At 52.3% G+C, this 24,782-nt stretch overlaps 2 protein-coding genes across 2 annotated transcripts; one reads left to right on the forward strand and one right to left on the reverse strand.

Annotated features, from left to right (window-relative positions):
• Positions 1 to 603: 603 nt before the first annotated feature.
• Positions 604 to 11,736, reverse strand: LOC147412402 (olfactory receptor 14A16-like). Its single transcript, XM_086481392.1, has 4 exons — positions 11,598 to 11,736; positions 10,641 to 10,815; positions 2,556 to 2,650; positions 604 to 1,520 (listed from the first exon to the last, which is right to left on the reverse strand). The coding sequence occupies exons 1-4, from the start codon at positions 11,734 to 11,736 to the stop codon at positions 604 to 606; spliced, it is 1,326 nt and encodes a 441-aa protein (XP_086337518.1).
• Positions 11,737 to 18,903: 7,167 nt separating this feature from the next.
• On the forward strand, positions 18,904 to 19,908 carry LOC147412403 (olfactory receptor 14A16-like). The gene has a single exon (XM_086481393.1). It carries the CDS (start codon positions 18,904 to 18,906, stop codon positions 19,906 to 19,908), a length of 1,005 nt encoding a protein of 334 aa, XP_086337519.1.
• The last annotated feature ends 4,874 nt before the right edge of the window (positions 19,909 to 24,782 follow it).

The following is a 24,782-nucleotide window of genomic DNA, read 5'->3' on the forward strand; positions in this document are numbered from 1 at the left end:
TTTGCCCCAGAGAAAGGGCAGCCTGACCCGAGCTGCCACCCACACCAAAGAGTTTCTTCTTCCATGTCCCCCCTGCACACACAAATGGTGCCCTGCACTTCTCCTTGGACATCCCATCTCCTCACAGAGACTTTTCCCTACAGAGCTCATCTATGTTGACCCAGATGGCCATTCCTGCACCCCCTCCCCAGGCTCCCACAGCCCCTGAACTGGTGGTGCTGCTCTGCAGAGCAAGTGGGCTGTGGTAGCCAGGGCCATACTGGTGAGGTTGAGAGGCAGACCCAGCTCAGGGTAACTAGTGCCCCCTCCCCTTCAGTACACAGACACTGCCCCTGCAGCTCCACAGAAGATCTTGGAGAAATTAACTCAGACAAGCAAGTCGGTGCAGGGTCCTTTATTTGGATTAAACACGTGGAGAGCACAGCTCCTTATTTACACAAAGTCTCTGGGTCACACAAGGCAGGCAGACACTGACATAGAAATACGATGAAAAATAAAAATATAGGGAGGGTTTATGGACAGCCTTAATACAACCAAGAAAAGATAAAACCAAAGAAACCAAACAACCTACGAAAGAGGCTGGCCCTGTAATGGGTTCTTTTATTAATGATATGCAGGGGAAGATGGGCAGTTCATTGATGCTTCTGAATAGCAACCAGTCATCAGTTTCCTCAGGGCATCCTTGAGCTCCTGGTTCCTCATGCTGTAGATGAGGGGGTTCACTACTGGAGGTACCACTGAATACAGAACTGCCATCACCAGGTACAGCGATGTGGAGGAGATGGAGGGGGGCTTCAGGTAGGCAAACATGGCAGTGCTGACAAAAAGGGAGACCACGGCCAGGTGAGGGAGGCAGGTGGAAAAGGCTTTGTGGCGTCCCTGCTCCGAGGGGATCCTAAGCACGTCCATGAAGATCCCCACGTAGGACAGCACGATGAACACGAAACAAAGAAAAGAAAAAATTACAGTAACCACAAGCAACCCAACCTCTCTTAGATAGTCATCTGAGCAGGAGAGCTTGAGGATCTGGGGGATTTCACAGAAGAACTGGTCCACAGCATTGCCTCGGCAGAGGGGCAGTGAAAATGTATTGGCCGTGTGTAGCACAGCATAGAGAAACCCACTGCCCCAGGCAGCTGCTGCCATGTGGACACAAGCTCTGCTGCCCAGGAGGGTCCCATAGTGCAGGGGTTTGCAGATGGCAACGTAGCGGTCATAGGCCATGACTGTGAGAAGATAAAACTCTGCTGAAATCAAGAGGACAAATAGAAAACACTGGGTAACACATCCTGAGTAGGAGATGGCCCTGGTATTCCAGAGGCAAGTGACCATGGCTTTGGGGAGAGTGGTGGAGAGGGAGCCCAGGTCGACGATGGAGAGGTTGAGGAGGAAGAAGTACATGGGGGTGTGGAGGTGGTGGTCACAGGCTATGGTGGTGATTATAAGTCCGTTGCCCAAGAGGGCAGCCAGGTAGATGCCAAGGAAGAGTCCGAAGGTCAACAGCTGCAGCTCCCATGTGTCTACGAATGCCAGGAGGAGGAACTGGGTGATGGAGCTGGCATTCGACATTTTCACTGCAGGAATGGTGAACTGTTGAAAGATGAGAAGACATTGACAAGTGAGGACAGATTTCTCTGAGCCAGTCTTATGCCGTTTCTCACTGATAATCCCCGCAATGGCTACTTTTTTTTAGAAGACCTTCAGTCAGTACCTTTTTGTGAGTTCAGGATTGACGAGCAGGGGCTCTGCCCATTGGCTCCAGAGAAGTCAGACCTGTGCTATTGCAGTGCTGTCAAACAGCCTGTGCATTTGGTAGGTGTTCCTCGCAATGGGTGCCTTCAGTTGAGTGAGAGGTATTTGCCTCAGTGACTGTGTGAAAATTGTCCCTATTTATTGCAGTGCGATGGAGTCAGCACCCAGACCAGCTGTGTCTGAGAGGGAAGAGCCCAGGGAGGGACCCAGCCCTTCCAACTCTGCTCTCCTGAACAGCAAAGTCTGGGTCGGAATCACTCACGGCCAACACAGAACCTTTCTCACAGCCATTTTCCATCTCCAGGCTCTCTCCAGACATAACAGCAGCGTGCCTGTGGGGGAGAATGGGGCTGTCACTAGGTTCCCACCCTCCCCTGCTGAATTGCCCCCAGCACAGGCGAAAGTCACTTCAAACTCATCATCCCAGGGAGATGGTCAGGTGCACAAAAGACAGTGCCCAGCATCTCCTAAATGGAGCCTTAACTTGATTCCAAGTCCCACACACTGAATTGCCCAGAGGCAGCCAGGAACAGTGTCTCAAATGTATCTGTGATACGTTACACTCTCCCGACAATCCAGAACTTCCACAAGCAAGAAAAAGAGCAGGAAGAATTGCAGGGAAATACCCTGATCCTTCTCTGAATGTGAAACAGCAGAGGAAGACAGCTGGCACTCAGGAAAGCCTTCTCCTTACACAGCAGAACACAGCACCTCCACATTGGTGACATCGCAGGCCAGTTACTCTCAGTCCTTTTTCTCTGCAGAAGGAAAAGGTTTATGTGTCAGGAGAGATGCATCTTTACTGGGGATCTGTCCTTCCACCCGCAGCTTCTCCCCATAGCTGCATGAGGAGATACCTGGGCAGGCTGAGTGCTGATCCTGGCTGATGACAGATTCCCTGCCCAAGGTAACAGCCACATGAGGTGAAGAGACACAGCTTGGAAGGAGAGCCCTGGGCACCCCTGGCTGCACACCCACCTTCACACCTTCAAGCCACCCCCACTGGGCTTCACACCCCACAGCCATCCCCACCAGAAGGCAGCCGTCATGCCCTGTCCCTCTCACACTGCACTAGGGAAGCCCTGCTCTGCAGCCCGTCTTCCTCTTCTCCAGCACAGACAGATCCCAGAGGTTGGACACATTCAGGAGATCCTGCAAGGAACCACCGACACATTTCCCTGCACCCAGAGACTTACTGTGTCAGAGGCTGGGAAGAGTTCTCCTCCAGTGAGCTCTCACCCATCCTCCCACTCTCCCCTGCCTTCAACCTCTCTCTGCCCCGCTCCTTTCTCCTTGGTGCCCACAGGCAGCCCCCTCAGCCCTGCTGCGCTTGGCAGAGCAGCTGCTGCTGGGCAGAGCTGTCTCCCTGCAGCTCTGCCTGCTTGCTAGGAGCTCTCTCTGTCCCAGGAGCCCAGCCCAGATCAGCACCAGAGAAGCAGCTCAAGATCTTTACATGATATCTCTGGTGGTTTTAGTGCTTAGTCCGTGAAACTCAGACACTGAGGGAAGGCTGAGGAAACCTCTTAAGGAGTCAAAGTCAGATGCAAACTCCAAACTTTCCTGGAGAACTAATGGGTTCCACTGAGGGACATTACTGACAAAGTCTCCCTGATGGCTGGTTGAAGGAGAAAACTGGAGGCAGTGAGGACAAGTAGACAAAGGCAAGGTGAAGGTGGCTCTGATCCTGAGTAAACCTTGGTGTTCTTTAGGAAACCAAAAGAAAGCCCTGAATCCTCAGGCCCTGCAAGGCAGACCCTGTCCCTCACCCATTCCTCAGGGTTCTTCCTGGGGCAGGGTGATGTGGGGATGTGCAGTGCCAAGGGCAGGGCCAAGGTCCTCTGCTTCTGGGGTTGTTCTGGGTGGGCTGAGGAGGCACTGAGGTGCTGGTGCCGTAAGGTAAAGGGGTCTTCTGGTAGGCCTTGGGGGCTGAGACAACAGCCCTAGCCAAGGGGATAAAGACCTCAGCTCTCTTGGGGGCTTTTTATTTTGCCAGAGCCCTTGACCATCTCCACCACAGGATGTCCTACAGTGTCCCACACCCGCGCTTGCCATTGCACCGTACAGATCAGACTGTCCCCAGGAGAGGCCTGAGCAACGCCTGAGGGATCTGTTCTCCCTTCCCAGAGGCTGGAGGTCAGGACCTGTAGCCTTCATGGAACACCCCCAGGTTTACTCAACATCAGAGTGACCTTGCCTTTGCCTGCCTGGGATGAAGGGAGCTCCTGGCAAGAGGGCAGTGCTGCCAAGAGCTCTGGAGTGTCACTCTTCTCCCAGAATCACTGAACCAAGGAGGCTGGAAGGCAGCCAGCCGCCACCTTTTCTGGGCTTCGCCTTCATGCTTGGTTTTAGCCAGCAGCTCCTTTCTCAGCCGTGCCAGCCTCCTGCCACCTTAATGTGACCTTCAGCATGTCAAGGTGGACCATTCTGGATTGTGAAGAGGAGATCCTTGATCATAAACACCTCTCTGCACTTGTCTTCTCTGATAGCTGTAGCCCATGGGATTTTTCCAAGGTGGTCCCTCAGCAGGCCAAAATCTGCTCTCTTGAAACCCTGATCTTTGCCTTCTTCCCTTTTCTCCTCATCCTCCAATCTACCTTCTCACCCTGGACTTTTCCATTCCTAACCAGCCTTTCTTGATTTGTAAACATTGTGGTTTAACCCCCACTAGATGTTAGGCACCACCCTGCAGCTTGCTTACATCCCTCCCCCAAACTCGGTGCGACAGGGGAAGAGGAAATGTAGAGTAAAAGCAAGAATATTTAAGATGGTGATTTGGGGTCATTGGCCTGCTTGTGTCTGTCTTCAACCTCTTGCACCCTCACCCCTCTATTCCCTAGTGGGGCACAGTCAAAACAGAGATGGCCTTGAGGCTTTTCAAACACTTTTCAGTATCAGCTAGAACATTCGTGTGTTCTCAGCATTGTTTTAGTCACAAATCTGAGACATAGCACCACAGGAGCTTTCACAAAAGAAGGAAGTCCAGGCCAGCCAGGCCCAGTCCAATCTCCCCACATTATTCCATCCCATTTCTGTCATAGTCAGGTCCCACACTAACCAAAATACCTTCATATACAACCACCCCCATTCAATCCTGCTGTTTACAGACAGGTATCATTGCTTTACCTATGGACCACCCCTCTCAAATGTCTAAGAAATTGTCTGTGAAGTGTCCACTAAGTTCATGTCATCCATAACTTCAGTTCCGATTTTTATGGTGGTTACGCAGGACAGGAAAGGTGTGTTGCGTGGAGTTACTGATCATGACAACTGGCTCAAGTTGGGTCAAGGTAACTGGCTCGATGGCCGAGCACAGGGTTGGTGGTGAATGGAGTTCAATCCAGATGGTGACTGGTCACAAGCAGTGTCCCCCAGGGCTCAGTGTTGGGGCCGATCTTAACATCTTTATCAATGATCTGGATGAAGGGATTGAGTGTTGCCTCAGTGAGTTTGCAGATGGCACTAAATTGGGTGGGAGTTTGATCTCCTTGAGAGCAGGAGGGCTCTGCAGATGGATATGGCAAGGTTGGATCGATAGGCTGAGGCCAATTGTATGAGGTTCAACAAGGCCAAGAGCCCAAGTCCTGCACCTGGGGCACAACAACCCCAAGCAGCACTATAGGCTTGGGGATGAGTGGCTTGAAAGCTGCCTGGCAGAAAAGGCCCTGGGGGTGCTGCTTGACAGGCAGCTGAACATGAGCTGGCAGTGTGCCCAGGTGGCCAAGAAGGCCAACAGCATCCTGGTCTGTATCAGCAATGGTGTGGCCAGCAGGAGTAGGGAGGTGTTTGTGCCCCTGTGCTCAGCACTTGTGAGGCCGCACCTCGAATGCTGTGTGCAGTTTTGGGCCCCTCACTGCAAGAAAGACACTGAGGTGCTGGAGTGTGTTCAGAGAAGGGCAACGAAGCTGGTGAAGGGTCTGTAGAAGAGATCTTATGAGGAGCGGCTGAGGGAATGGGGGTTCTTTAGTCTGGAGAAAAGGAGGCTGAGGGCAGACCTCATCGCTCTCTACAACTACCTGAGAGGAGGTTGTAGTGAGGTTGGGGTCACTCTCTTCTCCCTAGGAAATAGTGGTAGGACAAGAGCAAATGACCTCAAGTTGCGCCAGGGGAAGTTTAGGTTGGACATGATGTAACGCTTCTTTACTGAAAGAGTTGTGAAACATTGGAACAGGCTGGACAGGAAGTGGTGGAGCCACCATCCCTGGAGGTGCTCAAGAAACACGATTCCATGATTCTGATTGTTGCACTTGCCTAGATTTTTGAAACGTTCAGTTAGGTGATACCTGCTGCAGTACTTGCTAAAATATACAACTAAAACTTGCTGTTGATACTAAACTGGGAGGAATGGCTGACAAACCAGAAGGCTGTGCTGTCGTTCAGTGAGACCTGGACAGGCTGGAGAGGTGGGCGGGGAGGAACATAATGACATTCAATAAGGGTAAATATAGGGTCCTGGACCTGGGGAAGAATAATCCCATGCACCAGTACAGGCGGGGTTCGATGTCTTGGAAAGCAGCTCTGCAGAAAAGGACCTGGGAGCTGTGGTGGACAGCAAGTTAACCATAAGCCAGTCATGTGCCCTTGTGGCCAAAAAGGCCAGTGTTATCCTGGGGTGTGTGAAGAAGTGTGTGGCCAGCAGGTGGAGGGAGGTTCTCTTCCCCCTCTACTCTGCCATGGTGAGGCCACAACTGGAGTGCTGTATCCAATTCTGGGCCCTCCAGTTCAAGAGGGACATGGAACTAGTGGAGAGTGTCCAATGGAGGGCTACTAAGATGATGAGGAGACTGGAGCATCTCTCTTGTGAGGAAAGGCTGAGAGACCTGGGGCTCTTTAACCTGGAGAAGACTGAGAGGGGAGCTTATCAACATTTATAAATATGTAAAGGGTGGGTGTCAAGAGGATGGAGCCAGGCTTTCCTCAGTGGTGTCTAGCGACAGGACAAGAGCAACGGGCACAAACTTTAGCACAGGAAGTTCCGCCTCAACATGAAGAAAAACTCGTTTACATTGAGGATGGCAGAGCATTGGAACAGGCTGCCCAGGGCAGTGGTGGAGTCTCCTTCTCTGGAGATATTCAAAACCCACCTGTATGCAGTCCGGTGTAACCTGCTCTGGGTGAACCTGCTTTAGCAGGGGGGTTGGACTAGATGATCTCCAGAGTTCTCTTCCAACCCCCACCCTTCTGCGATTCTGTGACCTTGAGGAGAGGAGCCTGGGCATGATGAGGGATGCTGTATTAGCCAGTGGCACATGCTGACCATGAATAAGTCCTGCTGCACACAGGGCTATATTAGGGGGAGCGTGGCCACCCAGACAGGAGTTATCATGGCCCTTGACTGAGCACTGGTGTGGCCACATCTGCACTAGTGTATCTGCAAGTGGAGCGCTCTGTTCTGAAGGAATGAGAAGGAATGGGAGAGGCTCCAGATGGGATCTGCCAGGATGGGGTTTGGGGCCTATGTGGAGGGCTGAGGGACCTGGCGTTCTTTAGGCTGATGAAGTGCAAGCCTAGGGCTCTATAGTAACTGCTTGAAGGGTGGTCCCAGAGATGATGGAGCTTTTGTCGCTAGTGGGAAGAGAAGGAAACCTCCACAAAGTGCCGCTTGGAAGGTACAGACTGCATATGAGGAAAAAGAAATTTCCCTCAAAGGGTAGCCTTGTGGTGCAAGAGGTGCCCCAGAGGGAGTCTGGATCAGCCCATGGCTTTGTGTTTCAAGGAACAGGTGGTGAGGGTGGACAGACATCAGTAAAGGTCTAGAAATGCTGAGGGCAGAGCTGTGTGGGAAAGCAAGATGGGTGTGTGCAGCCGGCAAGGGAAGAGGGGCAGGCGTGGCAGAGTGCAGGACAGCCTGCAGCAGAGATGGCCGAGGGCTCTGGCAAGGCTCAAAGGCCCAACAGGAGCAAGGCCTTGGGCCCCTTGGCTATGGCAGTGGCCTCTGCCACCAAGGCCTCCCAGGCAGAACTTTCCGTTTCTCCTTGCCCGTTGCTTGGGGAAGGCGGGAGGGCTTGTCCAGTTTCCCTACCTTTGGCACTGCTCCCCGTCACACCCCACTGCCCCCGGGAAGAGCCCTGAGCCCCCCGCGAGGGGCAGGATCTGCCTGTCCAGGGCCTGAGGCTCAGGCTTTGGACTTTCTGCTGGGTGAAACAAAGCCAGGGTTTTCTCAGCACTCCAGCCCCCTGCACAGGGCCTTTGCCTGCCTGCAAGCACAGCCTCCAGTTCTCTGCTCTAAGGAGTCCCTGGGGAGGCTGTGTCAGCAGTGGCCCTCAGTGGGGCCAATCAGTCCTTCAAGGGACTTCGGGATTTGCTTCTGACTTTGACGACTTCAGAAGTTTGCTCTGTCTCTTCTAAGTAGCTGAGACTCCTTTACTTAAGGCCAAATACCCCACGGGGCTCATTAAAAGACAGAAAGCCCTAAGGAGCGATTTCTATTCCTTTCATTTTTTTTCAAGTCTTAGAGATTTCTACAGCTAATTGGAATCCTTTCAGAATGTAGGTACAGATGAAAATCGAAATGTGCACCTAATTAAAATTAAATATAAAATGTATCTTTATTTACTTTTCACTTTAGAGAAGAGGTGACAGAAGCATTCTGCAATTGATATTGATGCACAGTGTCTCCTCAGGAGCTCTGGACAGCTGGGAATAGCAGTCCCTTGAGGTCTGACACTGTACGGACAGCTTTGCTGCTCACCTCCTCTACCTCGCCATTGCTGTCTTTGGCCAACGGGGATTTACATCCTGTCTTACCTCAGACTTCTCCACTCAAGTCTGCAGACAAATGTCACATCTCCATTGCACCATCTCCCACCTGCTTTCCTTAGAGAACTGCCTGCACACAGGCACAGAAGGTCTTCTCCCATGTGCAAGCAAAGAAAACAAAAGAATGACCAAGTCTCATCAACAATAAAACACACTCCTCAACTGTGTGCTAAGCACAAGGTGTCTCTAATAAGGTGTCTTTGACAAAGGATAATCCTGTGAGAAATGTGTTAGATCAATAGATACACAAAGGTAGGTATAAACCTAATGAATGAGCTGGCGAGAGAAAACTAAACTACTGAAATTCTTTTAGCCCCTGAAGCTCACAGCAGCTGCATAGGTGAGAGGTGTCTGAATGAACAAAGTGTAAAGGAAGGTGGAACATGGAGAATGATAGAAAAGGCCTTTGCCTGGGCAGCTGGCTTCTGAAAAGATGACTTTAGAAATGGTCATTTTATCAGGACAGGTGAAATTCCATGAAAAGGTAGAGAAATCAAATACAGCGTGTGACAGGCAGAGTAGTGGTAGTGCAGTTACAGAGGAAGATCAGCATTGCTTTGGCAAAGACCCAGCTGGCCCCTGGCCTCACACCTCCTCAGCCACCATGGCCATCACCAGCCCCTGCACAGCCCAGCTGCAAGCTCTTGCTCTCCCAACTCCCCAGGCACCTGGGACCTCAGCAGCAGCTGCAAACCCAGGGGCTGCCTCCTGGCCTCCCATTTCCTCAACCCCCTGTGAGATCACAGGCACCTCTACCTGCCAGGATCTTGCTTCTGCCCTGTCTCCTACTCAGGCACAGGTGACATCACCAGCAGCTGCACATGCCGTGGTCCTGCTCCGCACCTCCTGGCTCCTCAGCCAAGAGGAGCTAGCCAGAAACGGGAAGAGATCCAGGACATGCTTCTGTCCTGTCCCCTCCTCAGCCATCACTGACACCCCCTGCAGCGGCACAAGCCTGCTGCACACTCCTGCCCTAGCAGCTCCTGAGCCATCAGGGACAGCAGGAGGAGCTGCACAAGGCAGGGGCTGCTCTTGACCTGTCCCCTGTGCAGCCACCTATGACGCCACCCAGCACGACCCATTTAGCTTAGTGTCCTGTTTTAATGTGAAGCAAGAACAGCAGGGGTAGCACTGACCCAAATATTCTGAATTTTCCTTCCACAAAGGAACCTCAGAGCACTCCGGAGAGTCTGGCGGCTCTCAGCGACCCATGCAGTACTTTAGCCCTCCGGCAGCCTGTTCTGGGCAATAAAAGCCTTCATGTCTGAGCTGCGAGTGTAGTTCACTCACACGCACCTCACTCAAAAAACCAGAGGTGGGGAATGCTCCACTTGCACTTTTGACACTGACACTTCCTTACGGAGCCGGTTACCACGTCTGCCCCAGCCAACCGCAGCTTCTTCCGAGCAGTCATGGGGATGAGTTTTCCCCCAGAGAAGTTCTTCAGGCAGCTCAAGGGATGTTTTACTTCATTGCTGGGCGTCACATGTCAGTGATTCACTCCAAAGGTTACGAGCTGACCCCTGTTACACGCCCCACAAACGCAGACACTCCACAAGAAGCGGACACCTGACTAGGATGAAAGATTCCACAGTGAGGAATGATTAAGGCCCTGCCTGGAACCTCCTCTATTACTCCTGAATTTGACACCTTCTGGATGGAAGAACTAAGGCTAAAAATGTGCTCTACTGCCCATCGGAACACGCACAGAGTTTCAATGTAATAAAAAGCATTACAAAAGAAACCTGACAAATCCTTCATGCAATTGGAATTTGAGAAGTAAGCTTGCACTGAACAAGGCAGAGCTCTCCTACATGTTTTCTGATTCCTAAGGTCCATTTCTTCCCAACAAACGTATGAAGAAACTGTAAACAGTTTGCCACCTAATTTTAATAGAATCATTACAGCAGTCTTAAAAAAAAAACCAACCCACAACCATAAAAAACCTCACACTCAAGGATTTCAGGAAATAGATATTGTCAGCAATAAATCCATTCCTTTAAACAGGAAGGCAGATACAGAAAATGACACTCTGCTGCCACAGAAAATGACATGACATTTTCTCAAGATGAAACTCAAACATATTAAACATCAGTCACTGAGATCAGCTGCTTGGGGTTGGGCCCAGCCACCAGCGGATCTCGGTGTTCAGGAGCTTTCCAGAGGTTTTCCTGCTGTAGGGAAACACGAGGGGAGCGACGAGACCCGCCCAGAGCCAGCAGCTCTTGCGGGGAGAGGCGGAGGGGCCGTCGGCATGGCCAGAGCAACGGCTGTCCCCGGCTGTCACTGCCTGCCCACAACAGGAGCCTGTGGGGAGCAAAGGAGCGGAGCGAGCAGCTCCCGCGGCATTGTGCGGGGAGGGCGCTGAAGCTCCGCCAGTTGGAGAGGCCGAGGGCGCTCATCCTCCCTGACCCTCGAGGCAGAAGGGTGGGCACTCGTGGCAGAGCCAAGGCTGCAGCTCTGGCTGGACACTCTGCACCACCGGCCCCGGCGGTGACCAGTGCCTCCAGCCAGACGGAGCTGCTGAAGGGAGAGGCTGCGGTTCAGCCCTCAGCCTGGGGGAAGTGCCTTGACCTTCCTCCTGGGGAAGGGGTGGGGAACAAACGCAGCTGCAAAAGCTGTGCTCAGGTGGAGGACCTCCTGCGGCAGGCAGCTGAGCTGCAGGAGAAGGTCACGAGGCTGCGGAGCACCAGGGAGGCAGACAAGGAGAGAGCTAGCTGGATGCAGGGGAACGCGGCAGCGGAACCACAGCCTCTGGCCAAAGAGCCTGAGGTTCTTCCACCAGCACACCCAAAACCGCTCCCTCCGGCCAAAGAGCCAAAACTCTGCCACTGGCACACCCAAAACAAAGGGGGAAGCCAACAACAGTGAGGACTGGGAACTGGTGCAAGGAAGATCCAGAAGGAGGAAGAAGATTTCCTCAAAGCCTGAGGTGCTCCTGCAGAACCACTTCATGGCTCTGCAGAATGAGGAGGGACATAGACAATGCCTTAGAGTTGGGGAAGGCGGATAGATTGGTTCCCCGAATTACAAGGGCAACCAAGAAAAAGTGATGGGCAATAGTAGTGGGAGACACTTTTTAGGGTTACTGAGGCGCCCATTTATCGACCTGCTGTCTAGAGAGTTTTGCTGCTCACTGGGGGCTAGGATGAGGGATGTCACAGAGAGGCTATCAAACTTGGCACCTCCCACGGAGCACTCTCCATTGCTGCTGTTTCCCTTGGGCATCATTAACACAACCAGAAGCAATCTCAAGAGCATCAAGAGGGATTCCAGAGCCCTAGGAGAGGCAGTGAAGGACTCAGGGGCCCAGGTCATCTTTTCACCAGTCCTCCCAGTCAAAGGAAAGGCACTTGAAAGAGCCACCAGATTCAGGAAAATCCATGAACGGCTGAAGGAGCGGTGCCACAGCCAAGGCTTTGGCTACTTGGACCATGGGACTCCCTGTGAGAAGCCTGGTCTCCTGGGGGCTGATGGGGTACATCTCTCAGAGAAGGGGAGAACACCTTTGGACAAATGTTAGCCAATCTAGGAAGGAGGGCTCTAAACTAGATTTGCTGGGGAGGGGATCCTCAATCCATCTCACTTTGAGGCCAGTGCCAGAAATAGATGCCCTGGTCGTGGAAATGGATCGCAGGCCAGTGAGAGAGCACATCAAGTGTAAGAGAACGAATTCCAGCCAGAAAGCACTCCAGCTCGTAAGTCGGCTTCAGTGGGGGGAGGAGCCCACATAAATGCCTCTATGCAACTCACGGAGTGTGGGGAACAAATAAGAGGAGTTAGAGATTTGTGCACATCTACAATGCTGATGATGTTACAGGCATCACTGAGACGTGGTGGGACAGCTCCTATGGCTGGTATAGGCTCTTTAGGAAAGACAGGCAGGGGTCCTGGTGGGCAGCAGGATGGCCATGAGCCAGCCATGCGCTCTTGTGCGGGCCAGAGGCTATGATCTGGTGGAAGTTACACAGACATGGTGGGACAGCTCATGTGACTGGAATGTGGTCATGGATGGCTGTGTCATTTTCAGGAAAGACAGGCCAACAAGGCAAAGTGGTGGAGTTGCTCTTTACACAAGAGAGCAACTAGAATGTATGGTCTTCCGGCAAGGGGTGGATGAGGAGCGAGCTGAGTTTGTGTGTGAGACTCAAAGGGCAGGCTAGCATGGGAGATATTGTTGTGGGTGTCTGTTACAGGCCACCTGACCAGGATGAGGAAGTAGATGAGGCCTTGTACAGGCAGCTGACAGCAGCCTCACAATCACAGACCCTGGTTCTCAAGGGGGTTTTTAACTACCCAGATATCTGCTGTAAAGGCCTACACAGCCAGCCATTCACAGTCCAGAAGGTTCCTCCAGTGCATCGATGATAACTTCTTGATACAATTGGTGGATGAGCCAACAATGAGGGGAGCACTGCTGGATCTCCTCCTCACTAACAAGCCAGGACTAGTTGAAGAAGTGAAGGTCAAGGGCAGCCTTGCCTGCAGCGACCATGAGATGGTGGAGTTCAGGATCTTGTGCGATAGGAACAGAATACCAAGCAAGATCACAACCTTGGACTTCAGCAGGGTAAACTTTGGCCTTTTCAAGCAATTGCTTGGGGAAATCCCATGGAACACGGTACTAGAAGGTAAACAGGCCCAAAGTAGTCGGTTTATGTTCAAGGACAGTTCTTCTAAGCTCAAGATGTGAGCATCCCAGTGGGTAGGAAATCAAGAAAAGGAACTGGAGACCCTCATGGTTAAACAGGGAACTAATGGTCAAACTCAAGTGGAAGAAGAGAGTCTATAGATCTTGGAAGGAGGGGATGGCCACTTGGGAGGACTGTAAGGCTCTTGGAAAGCTAAGGCCTCCTTGGAGTTTAACCTTGCAAGGGAGGTCAAGGACAGCAGAAAGGGCTTCTTCAAACACGTTGCAGATGAAACTAACACCAGAGGCAATGCAGACCCACCATTGAATGAGGAGGGTGTCCTCGTGACAGTGGATACAAAGAAGGGTGAGCTACTGAATGCTTCCTTGCCTCTGGCTATACTGCTGGAGACTGTCCTCAGGAGCCCCAGACCCCTGAGGCCCCAGAGGAAGTCAGGAGAAAGGAGGAGTTTGCCTTGGTTTATGAGGACTGGATTAGGGATCAGTTAAGCAAGCTGTACATACATAGATCCATGGGCCCTGATGGAATGAACCCGTGGGTACTGAGGGAGCTGGCAGAAGTCATTGCTAGATCACTCTCCATCATCTTTGGTAAGTCATGGGGAACAGGAGAGGTGCCTCAGGTCTGGAGGAAAGCAAATTTCACTCCAGGCTTCAAAAGGGCAAGAAGGAGGACTCGAGTAACTACAGAGCTGTCAGCCTCACCTCCATCCCTGGAAGTCTTCAAGATGAGGTTGGAAGGAGCCTTGAGCAACCTGGTCCAATGGAAGTAATCCCGGCCATAGCAGGATGGTTGGAACTACATGATATTTGAGGTCACTTTGAACCCAAACAATTACATGATTCTGTGATTCTATGTTTCCATCATTGACTTGTGCAAAGTGATTGGGCATCAGCAACTTGTGTTTCTCTTCAATGTGGATCCATCTGTTACTTTTGGGAGAACAGAGGTGTCCTTTTCTTTGTTGAACACTTGTTCTTCTCAGTAAGGGGAGGTGATAAGTCTTGGGTCTCCAGATAATGGTGCAGCAATTATATGGTAACAGTGTTCCTGTCTCCTAATGCCTGTGCAATCAGGTGTGGAATTGTGGCATCAGAGGAGAGAAGTTGATGGTGAGGAGATCCTGAGAGATGCCCTGAGGCAGCCAGTCCCTGGCTGTCAGGGTGTGTGGGCAGGTGCCTAGGGTGGTTATCACCTCCCAGTGCCTGTTCTTTGGAGCCTGGAAAGGCAGGTAATCCCGCTACATGGACACACTACCTAACAGAAGAGTTCCTTGCCTACTCCAGTGAAACCCATCGAGTCACTGTTTGGTGCTGTCAGAAGAGCATGGTTGAGATATGGACCCAAGCCACCTCTTAGGATTCCATGATTGTGACACAGACATAACATTAGAGGACACCATGGTTGGGATGTGAACACAAACCACACTTGAAGGCATCGGAGATGAGATAGGAACCCAAGCCCCAACTCACTAGAGGAATCACCCCAGCAGATGTCCAGATGGGCTTGAGATGGAGGGGTGCACTTGACCACTGAAGCCATTGCAGGTGTTATTCAGGAGTGTGAAACATGCACCGTAGTCAAGTGAGCCAAGCGAGCAAAGCCTCTGTGGTGTGAAGGGTGGTGGCTGCGATATCAGTACAGAGAGGCCTCACAGATGGGTTATATCACACTGCCACGAACCTGCCAAGGCAAGCACCATGTGCTTACTGTGGTGGAAGTGACAACCAGATGGTTGGCAACATGCCCCGTGACCCAAACCACCCCCCAAAACACCATCCTGGGCCTTGAAGAGCAAGTGCTGTGGCACCCCAGAAAGACCTGAGGCAGACAGCAGGATTCATTCTGAAACACCCTCAGAAGCCCCTGGGCCAGGGAACGTGGCAATGATTGGGTGTGCCACATCCCCTGTCACGCACCAGCCTCCGGAATGAGTGACCGAGAGAAGGGAATGTTAAGGGCAAGTGTGAGAGCAAAGGGGGTTGGGAAATACAAGGGGTGGGATGCAGCCTGGGCAGAAGCTGTTGCTGAAGATTTTTTGCACAGTGTCAAGGACTGCTCTGTTTCTGACTTTGCCCCACCAGTGAATAGACCGGAGTAGTGAGGATGCAAGAGGTTGGGGGGAGACACAACCAGGCCAATGACCCCAAATGACCATCTCAAACCCCAAGTTTTCTTGCTTTTTACTCTTCCTTTACCCCCGTCCCACTCAGGTTGGACGAGGGAGGTGATCAAGCTGCAGGGTGGTGCCTAATTTCTTGCTGGGGTTAACTCACAACATCTATAAACAAGGAAGAGGTGATGAGGAATGGAAAAGTCCACCATGAGAAGTTAGAGTTGAGGATCCTGAGAAAAGGGAAGAAGACAAAAAGAGAAAAGACTCTGGCCTGCTGAGGGATCTCCTTGGAAGAATCTCATTGGCTACAGCCCTGCAGAGAAGACGGGTACAGAGCCTTGTTTGATGCTCAAGGATCTTCTTACCATGATCCACAATGGTTCACCTATGACATTCTGGAAGTCACATAAAGGTGGCAGGAGACTGGCATGGCTGAGAAAGGAGCTGCTGGCTAAAACCAAGCATGAAGGGGAAGCCCAGAAAAGGTGGCGGCTGGCTGCCTTCCAGCCTCCTTGGTTCTGTGATTGTGGGAGGAGAGGGACACTGCAGAGCTCTTGGCAGCACTGCCCTCTTGCCAGGAGCTCCCTTTGTCCCAGGCAGGCAAAGGCAAGGTCAAGGTGGCTCTGATGCAGAGGAAACCTGGGGGTGTTCCATGAAGGATACAGGTCCTGATGTCCAGACTCTGGGAAGGGAGAACATGTCCCTCAGGCATTGCTCAGGCCTCTCCTGGGCACAGTCTGATCTGCACGGTGCAATGGCAAGCGCAGGTGTGGGACACTGTAGGACATCCTGTGGTGGAGACGCTCAAGGGCTCTGGCAAGACAAAAAGCCTCCAAGAGAGCTGAGGTCTTTCTCCCCTTGGCTAGGGCTGTTGTCTCAGCCCCCAAGGCCTACCAGAAGACACCTCAGCCTTTCGGCACCAGCACCTCAGTGCCTCCTCAGCCCACCCAGGACAACCCCAGAAGCAGAGGACCTTGGCCCTGCCCTTGGCACTGCACATCCCCACATCACCCTGCCCCAGAAGAACCCTGAGGAATGGGTGAGGGACAGGGTCTGCCTTGCAGGGGCTGGGGGACAGGGCTTGGTCTTTTGGCTTGATAAAGCACACCAAGGGTTACTCAGCATCAGAGCCCCCTTCACCTTGCCTTTGCCTACCTGTCATCACTGAATCCAAGTTTCTCTTTCAACCTGCCCCCAGGGAGTTTTTGTCAGTAACGTCCCTCAGCGGAACCCATTAGTGCTTCAAGAAACTTCGGAGTTTGCATCTGACTTTGACTCCTCAAGAGGTTTCCTCAACTTCCTCTCAGTCTCTGTGATCCATGAACTTCACACTAAACCACCGGAGAGATAATTAAAAAGTTCTTGGGCTGTTGCTGTGCTGCTGATCTGGGCTGGGCTCCTGGGACAGAGAGAGCTCCTAGCAAGCAGGCAGAGCTGCAGGGAGACAGCTCTGCCCAGCAGCAGCTGCTCTGCCAAGCGCAGCAGGGCTGAGGGGGCTGCCTGTGGGCACCAAGGAGAAAGGAGCAAGGCAAAGGGATGTTAAAGACAGGGGAGAGTGGGAGGATGGCTGAGAGCTCACTGGAGGAGAACTCTTCCCAGCCTCTGACACAGTAAGTCTCTGGGTGCAGGGCGATGTGTCGGTGGTTCCTTGCAGGATCTGCTGAATGTGTCCAACCTCTGGGATCTGTCTGTGATGGAGAAGAGGAAGACGGGCTGCAGAGCAGGGCTTGCCTAGTGCAGTGTGAGAGGGACAGGGCATGACGGTTGCCTTCTGGTGGGGATGGCTGTGGGCTATGGACCTGGGCATGCAGCCTGCGGTGCCCAGAGCTGTCCTCCCAAACAGGTTGTCCTCACCCAGGGGGCTGTGACCTGGAGCAGGGACCCTGTCATCAGCCAGGATCAGCACTCAGCTTTCCCAGTGAGCTCCTCATGGAGCTGTGGGGAGAAGTTGTGGGTGGAAGGGAGATTCCTAGCAGGGCAGGGCAAGGATCTTCTGCTGTTCAAAGGGTGCTGTGCTGCTCAGGACTTCTCACTGCTCCAGATCACCCCCAGAACAATGGCAGACGAAGCTTCTCAAGAAGCACATCAAGGCAGGGTTTACCTGAATGGGATGGAACCTGTGCTTTCAGTCTTCTACTCTTAATCACCTCAGGGGTGGAGGGAGGGTTTGGACATGGAAATTATTCTCTCCGTTTGGGAGAAGGCACTGAAACTCCAGATGTGTTTCACTTGGAGCTTTCTAAATCCGGGAGTATCAAAAACAAACCACCTTTGGATTACAGGCCTTCCCAGCATCAACTCTCCATCCTCATCAGCAATGAACTCATGTTCCCATCAGAGCCTGGTGCCACGGAGGTGCCCCTGGGCAGTTCTTGGCTGCCAGGAGGTGTATGCAAGGCTGAGCTGCGTACACAGAGCATGGGATGGGGTGTGTGAGTGCTGCCAGGGAGGAGATGTGGGGACAGAGAAAGAGTTCCTGACAGGGACAGCTCCAGGCAGCAGAGACCTGGGCAGAGAAAACTAGAAATGTCATGGCAGCGGGAATTCAGAAAGCTCCTGACCCAACACAGAGAGCTGCTTCTGAGCAAGCCTCCCTGGTCACCTCTGCCCCCCAGCAGACCCTCTGCCCTCAAGCTGAGGGGGGTCCAGGGCAGATGCTGTCTCTTCTGCAGCAAGAGCTGCAGTAGAGGAAAAGTGCATCTCTCCTGACACATAAACCTCTTCCTTCTGCAGAGAAAAGGGACTGAGAGCAACCGGCCTGGGATGTCACCAACGTGGAGGTGCTGTGCTCTGCTGTGTAAGGAGAAGGCCATGTGCCAGCTGTCTTTCTTTCCTTTTCCCCATTTGCAGAAGGATCAGGGTATTGCTTCGTGTTTTTCTTTTCTTCTTTCTGCTGCTGTTTTTTCTTGCTTATGGAAGCTCTGGGTTGTGGGGATATCTCAGATGCACTTTGAGATACTGGCTCTGGGAGGCTGTGGGCAATGCAGCGTGTGGAAATTACAAACAAGCTGACTCTCCCTTCAGGAGATGCTGGGCAGAGTTTTTCAGGCACCTGAGCATCTCCCAGGGGTAAAGGGGTTGAAGTGCCCTTCCCCCGTGTTGGGGGCACTTCAGCAGGGGAGGATGGGAACCTAGTGACAGCCCCATTCTCCTCGACAGGCACGCTGCTGGTATCATGTCTGGAGAGAGCCTGGAGATGGAAAATGGCTGTGAGAAAGGTTCTGTGTTGGCAGTGAGTGATTCCGACCCAGACTTTGCTGTTCAGGAGAGCACAGTTGGAAGGGCTGGGTCCCTCCCTGGGCTCTACCCTCTCAGACACAGCTGGTCTGGGTGCTGACTCCAGCGCACTGCAATAAATAGGGACAATTTTCACATGGTCACTGAGGCAAATGCCTGTCACTCGACTGAAGGCACCCGTTGCCAGAAACACCTACTGAATGCACAAGCTCTTTGACACGTGCAATAGCACAGGTCTGACTTCTCTGGAGCCCGTGGACAGAGCCCCTGCTCACCAATCCTGACCTCACAAACAAGAACAGACCGAAGTTCCCCCCCGCCAAAAAAAAGCCATTGTATCTGTGAGAAATGGCATAAGACAGGCTCAGAGTAATCTATCCTGACGTGTCAATGTCTTCCCCTCTTTCAACAGTCTCCCATTCCTGCAGTGAAATAACGTCCAATGCCAGCTCCATCGCAGAGTTCCTTCTCTTGGCTTTTGCAGACACACGGGATCTGCAGCTCTTGCACTTCTGGCTCTTCCTGGGCATCTACCTGGCTGCCCTCCTGGGCAACGGACTCATCATCACTGCTGTAGCCTGCGACCACCGCCTGCACACCCCCATGTACTTCTTCCTCCTCAACCTCTCTGTTCTTGATCTGGGCTCCCTCTCCACCACTCTCCCCAAAGCCATGGCCAATTCCCTCTGGAACACCAGGGCCATCTCCTACTCGGGATGTGTTGCCCAGGTTTTTCTCTTTGTCTTCTTGATCACAGCAGAGTTTTGTCTTCTCACCGTCATGGCCTTTGACCGCTACATTGCCATCTGCAAACCCCTGCACTACGGGACCCTCCTGGGCAGCAGAGCTTGTGTCCACATGGCAGCAGCTGCCTGGGGCACTGCTTTTCCCTATGCTGTGCTGCACACGGCCAATACATTTTCACTGCCCCTCTGCCAGGGCAATGCTGTGGACCAGTTCTTCTGTGAAATCCCCCAGATCCTCAAGCTCTCCTGCTCAGACACCTACCTCAGGGAGGCTGGGGTACTTGTGGTCGGTGTCTGTTTAGGCTTCAGTTGTTTTGTGTTCATTGTGGTGTCCTACGTGCAGATCTTCAGGGCCGTGCTGAGGATCCCCTCGGAGCAGGGACGCCACAAAGCCTTTTCCACCTGCCTCCCTCACCTGGCCGTGGTCTCCCTGTTAGTCAGCACTGGCTTCTTTGCCTACCTGAAGCCCCCCTCTACCTCTTCCCCACCTCTTGATCTAGTGATGGCAGTTCTGTACTCGGTGGTTCCTCCAGCAGTGAACCCCCTCATCTACAGCATGAGGAACCAGGAGCTCAAGGATGCTGTTAGGAATTTAATTCCTTGCACGTTTTCCAATAGTGAAATAATTTCTACCTCTGTTTGCAAGTGATTCACAAAGTATCTGGTTCCAGACTGCCTTGGGTTTTTTTTGGTTATGTTTGGTTATTTGGTGTTGGATTTTGTTGGTTGTTTGATTTTTGTTTCGGGGATTCTGTTTATTGTCATTGTTATTATTATTATTGCTGTTATTGTCATTCATGGCTATAAGTTTAATCACACAAATGGTTGCATTCTTGTCACTTCTCCTGAGGCCTGGAGCTACTTTGGGTCACCTGGTGCCTTTATAAAAGTGGGTCTGACACTGGCTCAGAGTCGCCTCTTTCGCAGCAGCTCGCTAATAAAACGGGATTTTCCCAGTGCAGTGCTTTCAGGCTGGGCTCTTTCTCCAAAGCAGCCTGAGGACCTGCACCTCTCAAGTTTCGCTTCCTCCATGGTGTTGGGAATAAAAAGCTCCGGGTTCACAGCATTTTGGAGACATAGGACCGGACTTAGGAGGCACCAGCGGGTGTCTGGTGACATGTAAGGTGGTGAGTGTAATTGAGGGATGCACCCAGGGACCTCCCACAGGAGACACTGAAGTCACCCATCCTCTAGGAGGGGAATGGGGAGGTGCCGGGAGAGCTGGGCAGTTCTGCAGGGAGCAGCATGTTCCTGGGGATGTGTGGGGATGGAAGAGGGCTGCAAAGAAGGGGTTTGGGGCTGAGAGTCCAGGGCATGTGCAGACCTCCTCTGGGTACTCTCCAGTTCCTCCCACCTCTCTACGGCAGGAGTTCCCAGAGAGGGACGCACGAGACCAGGTGTGGGCACCCCAGGGCTCACTGGAGGGGGATGAAAACTCAAGATGTCTGGGTGGCCACGCTCCTCCTAATGCATCCCCCTGTGCAGCTGGCCTTGTTCGTGGTGGGTGCTCACCGCTGGCTTGTACGGTGTCCCTCATGGTGCCCAGGCCATTCTCCCCTGCGTCACTGCTCAGCCACTCATGTCCCAGCTGGACCTGATTTATGGGCTTGTTCTTCCCCCCAATGCCACTTCTCCTTGTAAAACTTCAAGAAGTTTTCCACTCATCCTAGAAGGGATCTCAGGACTTAAGGCAAGTAAACCATTGACAGTGGAGAAAGAACAGTAAGGGTTGGGCAGTAGGCATGTTAGGTAATGTTAGTTTAAGACGTAGACCTAGGTAGATTCACCACAGTATGGGTCCCTCCAGGAGCCCATCTTAGACCGTCTATGTAGGAGCTGGTCCCAGGATTTCCTCCTTTTCCTGTTCCCTCATGCACCGACAAGCACACAAGTAAATGTCTCTCTGCAGCACAGAACCACAGAACTATTGAGGCTGGAAGGCAGCCAGCTTCCACCTTCTCTGTGCTTAATCTTTATGCCTAACTTCAGTCAGGATCTCCTTTCTCATCCATTGCTGCCTCCTCCCACCTTGGTGAGGATTCCTATATGTAGGGTGGACAGTTCCGGGTCATGAGGAGCCGACCTTGACCATCAAAACAGCTCATTGCAGAATCCACCTACCCACAGGCATCTCCCCATCTAAGGCTATCAACATTTCCTTCTTTAACTCTTATGCAAATCAGTCTTACAGTAAGAAAATCTATTACCTTTCTTAAGATAACTCTATGTAGTTCCCAGTGTATACTGATTTAACATGCTTGAGGAAGCAAACTAAAGGACACCAGCTCATCACAAGGACCAGAAGAACAGCCCTGCCATGGAAAGAAGGCCTTTGTTTCTTGGAATCTTAGAGCTGTTCATGAAGATAAAGGATACCCCTGGAGAACCACGACAACGCTGGCATCCCAGCCTCTCTAATGCATCTGTGAAACCCTCCCAGTGTCTGCCATCAGACAGAAATAACTATCACAAGACCAACTCCAGGCACATCTGCATCCGTACACAAGCAGGAGAATGCTGACGGATGGTGACGCTGGAGAAGCAGAGCTGCTTTTGAAGTTTTACTAGGATTAGTAATTGGTGGTGTGTGTGTTAATTAGCAATTAGCTAAACCGCCTTCTACCATGAACAGTAGAAGAACCCCCTGTAAAACCATGTTTGGTGTACCCTAGTTTAGCTCAGACACCTCAAGCACATTAATAAATATTCACCTGCTCTAACTCTGTACTTTGTGTCCCAGCCTCTCTTTGTGGTCAGCATGGGTCAGGTGCAAATTCTCACAACCCAAGTGACGGATTGCCACCACTGCAGTGCGGCAAGGTCTGGCCCTTCTCTAGCCAGCAGCTGCAGACCAGTGCAGGAACACACGGCACATCACACCCGGATCTCCACTCGTGTCCCTGCACTCTCAAACTTCTCTTTTTAAGCTCCACCAAACTTTCCTCACCCCCATGATAATACAGTCAAGGAACAGAGAAACACTTTTCCCAGTGGGCCTGGCAGCAGCAACTTCTCTTTCCTGGAGACCACTTTCACCTCCACCAAAGGCCGTCAGGGGCAGCAGAGACCCCACTGACAGCAAACCCATGTCTTGCCAGGGATGCACTTCCCAGCCCTCTTTCTCTTTGCCCTTGGGGACAGCGGGATTTGCTTCCTCCCTTGGCATCCAGGTGCAGCTTTCTTTGTCCATCTGCTGCCCACTTGGCCGTGTCTGTGCTCTGAAGCAAAGCCTTTGCTCACACGGGGACTTGGACCCTCTGTACCAGGTTTTCCTAAGACAAGTCAGGGCTTGGCCGGGAGCCACAGCTGAGGTGCCACAGCCCACATGTGCACCAATGCCCTCGACCAGGGGTGCAGACAAGCTGGGAGAGAGACTGTGCTTTTTGACATGCATTGAGTAACGTCCAAGGTGTGGTGGGACAAGTCACATAGCCTGGAGTTCTGCAACAGATGGGTGCCAGCTTTTCACAGAATCCCAGAATCAGTGTATGGTGGGGTTGGAAGGGCCCTCTGGGTATCATCTAGTCCAACCCCCCTGCTAAAGCAGGTTCACCCACAGCAGGATACACTGGCCTGCGTCCAAGTGGGTTTTGAATATCTCCAGAGAAGGAGATTCCACAACCTCCCTGGGTAACCTGTTCCAGTGCTCTGTCACCCTCAGAGTGAAAGTTTTTCCTTATGTTGAGACTGAACTCCCTGTGCTCCAGTATATGCCTGTTGCCCCTTCTCTACACCATCAAAAAAAGCCTGGCCTCATCCTCTGAACTCCCACCCTATAGATATTTATAAACGTTGATAAGATCTCCTCTCAGTCTTCTCAAGGTGAAAGAGCCCCAGGTCTCTCAGTCTTTCCTCAAAAGAGAGATGCTGCAGTCCCCTCATTGTAGCAACCCTCCACTGGACTCTCGCCAGTAGTTCCCTGTCACTCTTGAACTGCTGGGCACAGGACTGGACACAGCACAGCAGATGTGGCCTCCCCAAGGCAGAGCAGAGGGGGAGGACAACCTCCCTCCACCTGCTGGCCACGCTCTTCTTCATGCATCCCAGAATATCACTGGCCTTTTTGGCCACAAGGGCACATGGCTGGCTCATGGTTAACTTGTTGTCCACAACAACTCCCAGGTCCTTCTCTGCAGAGCTGCTCTCCAGAAGGTTGACCCCCAGCCTGGACTGGTGCAAGGTGTTATTAGTTGCTCTTTTCTCTTGTCCAGGGATGTCCCTGTCCCCAGAGAGCCTTTCCACAGAGAACTGTGTCCCTGCTGGCCCTGATGGCAACTCCTGCTCGCTCCACATGCCCACCACATGGCCCCAAGCTGGTGGTGCTGCTCTGCAGGGTGAGGGTTTCAGGGGTCCAAAATCCATGGGAAGACAATCCCAGGCAGATCCCTGTGGATCACGGAACTTCTTCAGGGTCACTGGGCAATCACAGGTGAAGTCTCAGCACAGGCTCATTCCTAACACCTCACCCCGTACACTCCTCCTCTGAGCCCATACACAACCCAAGCACGGCAGCACGGCCTCATGGTGGGTATTTCTTCAGCCTGTTCTTAATTGCAGCTTTGGAAGAAGACCTCCAACCTCAAGACACGAGCGCTGAGGAAATGCCCTTTTATTACAGAGATACAGCACAGCAGACCAGCTCTACCGTTGTGCCAATCACAGGTCCAAAGGCCTCTGGGTCAGACAGACTGGGTTCCTGCCTTTGGAGAAGTGGAGTGGCTTCAGACATTCCTGAGCAAAGAGAGTTCTCCTGGGTGAAATGCCCAAAGCACAGGAGGTTGCTGAGGTAATGGGGAATCACTTGTGAAGAACCATTGGCAACTTATTGCTGCCGACAGACAAGTGATTGAAGCAGCTTCTTCAGTGTGTCCTTGATCTCCTGGTTCCTCATGCTGTAGATGAGGGGGTTCACTGCTGGAGGAACCTCTAAGTACAGAAAAGACACCACAACATCAAGGGACGGGGAGGAGATGGAGGGGGGCTTCAGGTAGGGAAACACACCAGTGCTGATAAACAAGGAGACCACGGCCAGGTGAGGGAGGCAGGTGGAAACGATTTTGTGCAGTCCCTGCTCAGAGGGGATCCTCAGCACGGCCCTGAAGATCTGTACTTAGGACACCACAATGAACACAAAACAAACAAACGCTAAATAGACAGTGACCACAAGAACTGCAACTTCCCTGAGGTAAGCATCTGAGTAGGAGAGCTTGAGGATCTGGGGGATTTCACAGAAGAACTGGTCCACAGCATTGCCCTGGCAGAGGGGCAGTGAAAATGTATTTCCCGTGTGCAGCACAGCAGTGAGAAACCCACTGCCCCAGGCAGCTGCTGCCATGTGGACACAAGTTCTGCTGCCCAGGAGGGTCCTGTAGTGTAGTGGTTTGCAGATGGCAACGTAGCGGTCGTAGGCCATGACTGTGAGAAGAAAATACTCTGCTGTCATCAAGAAGGCAAACAGAAAGAGCTGGGTAACACATCCTGAGTAGGAGATGGCCCTGGTGTCCCACAGGGCTTTGGCTTTGC

The sequence above is a fragment of the Leptosomus discolor genome, unplaced genomic scaffold (assembly GCF_034619465.1).
Source record: "Leptosomus discolor isolate bLepDis1 unplaced genomic scaffold, bLepDis1.hap2 HAP2_SCAFFOLD_41, whole genome shotgun sequence".
NCBI lineage: Eukaryota > Metazoa > Chordata > Aves > Leptosomiformes > Leptosomidae > Leptosomus > Leptosomus discolor.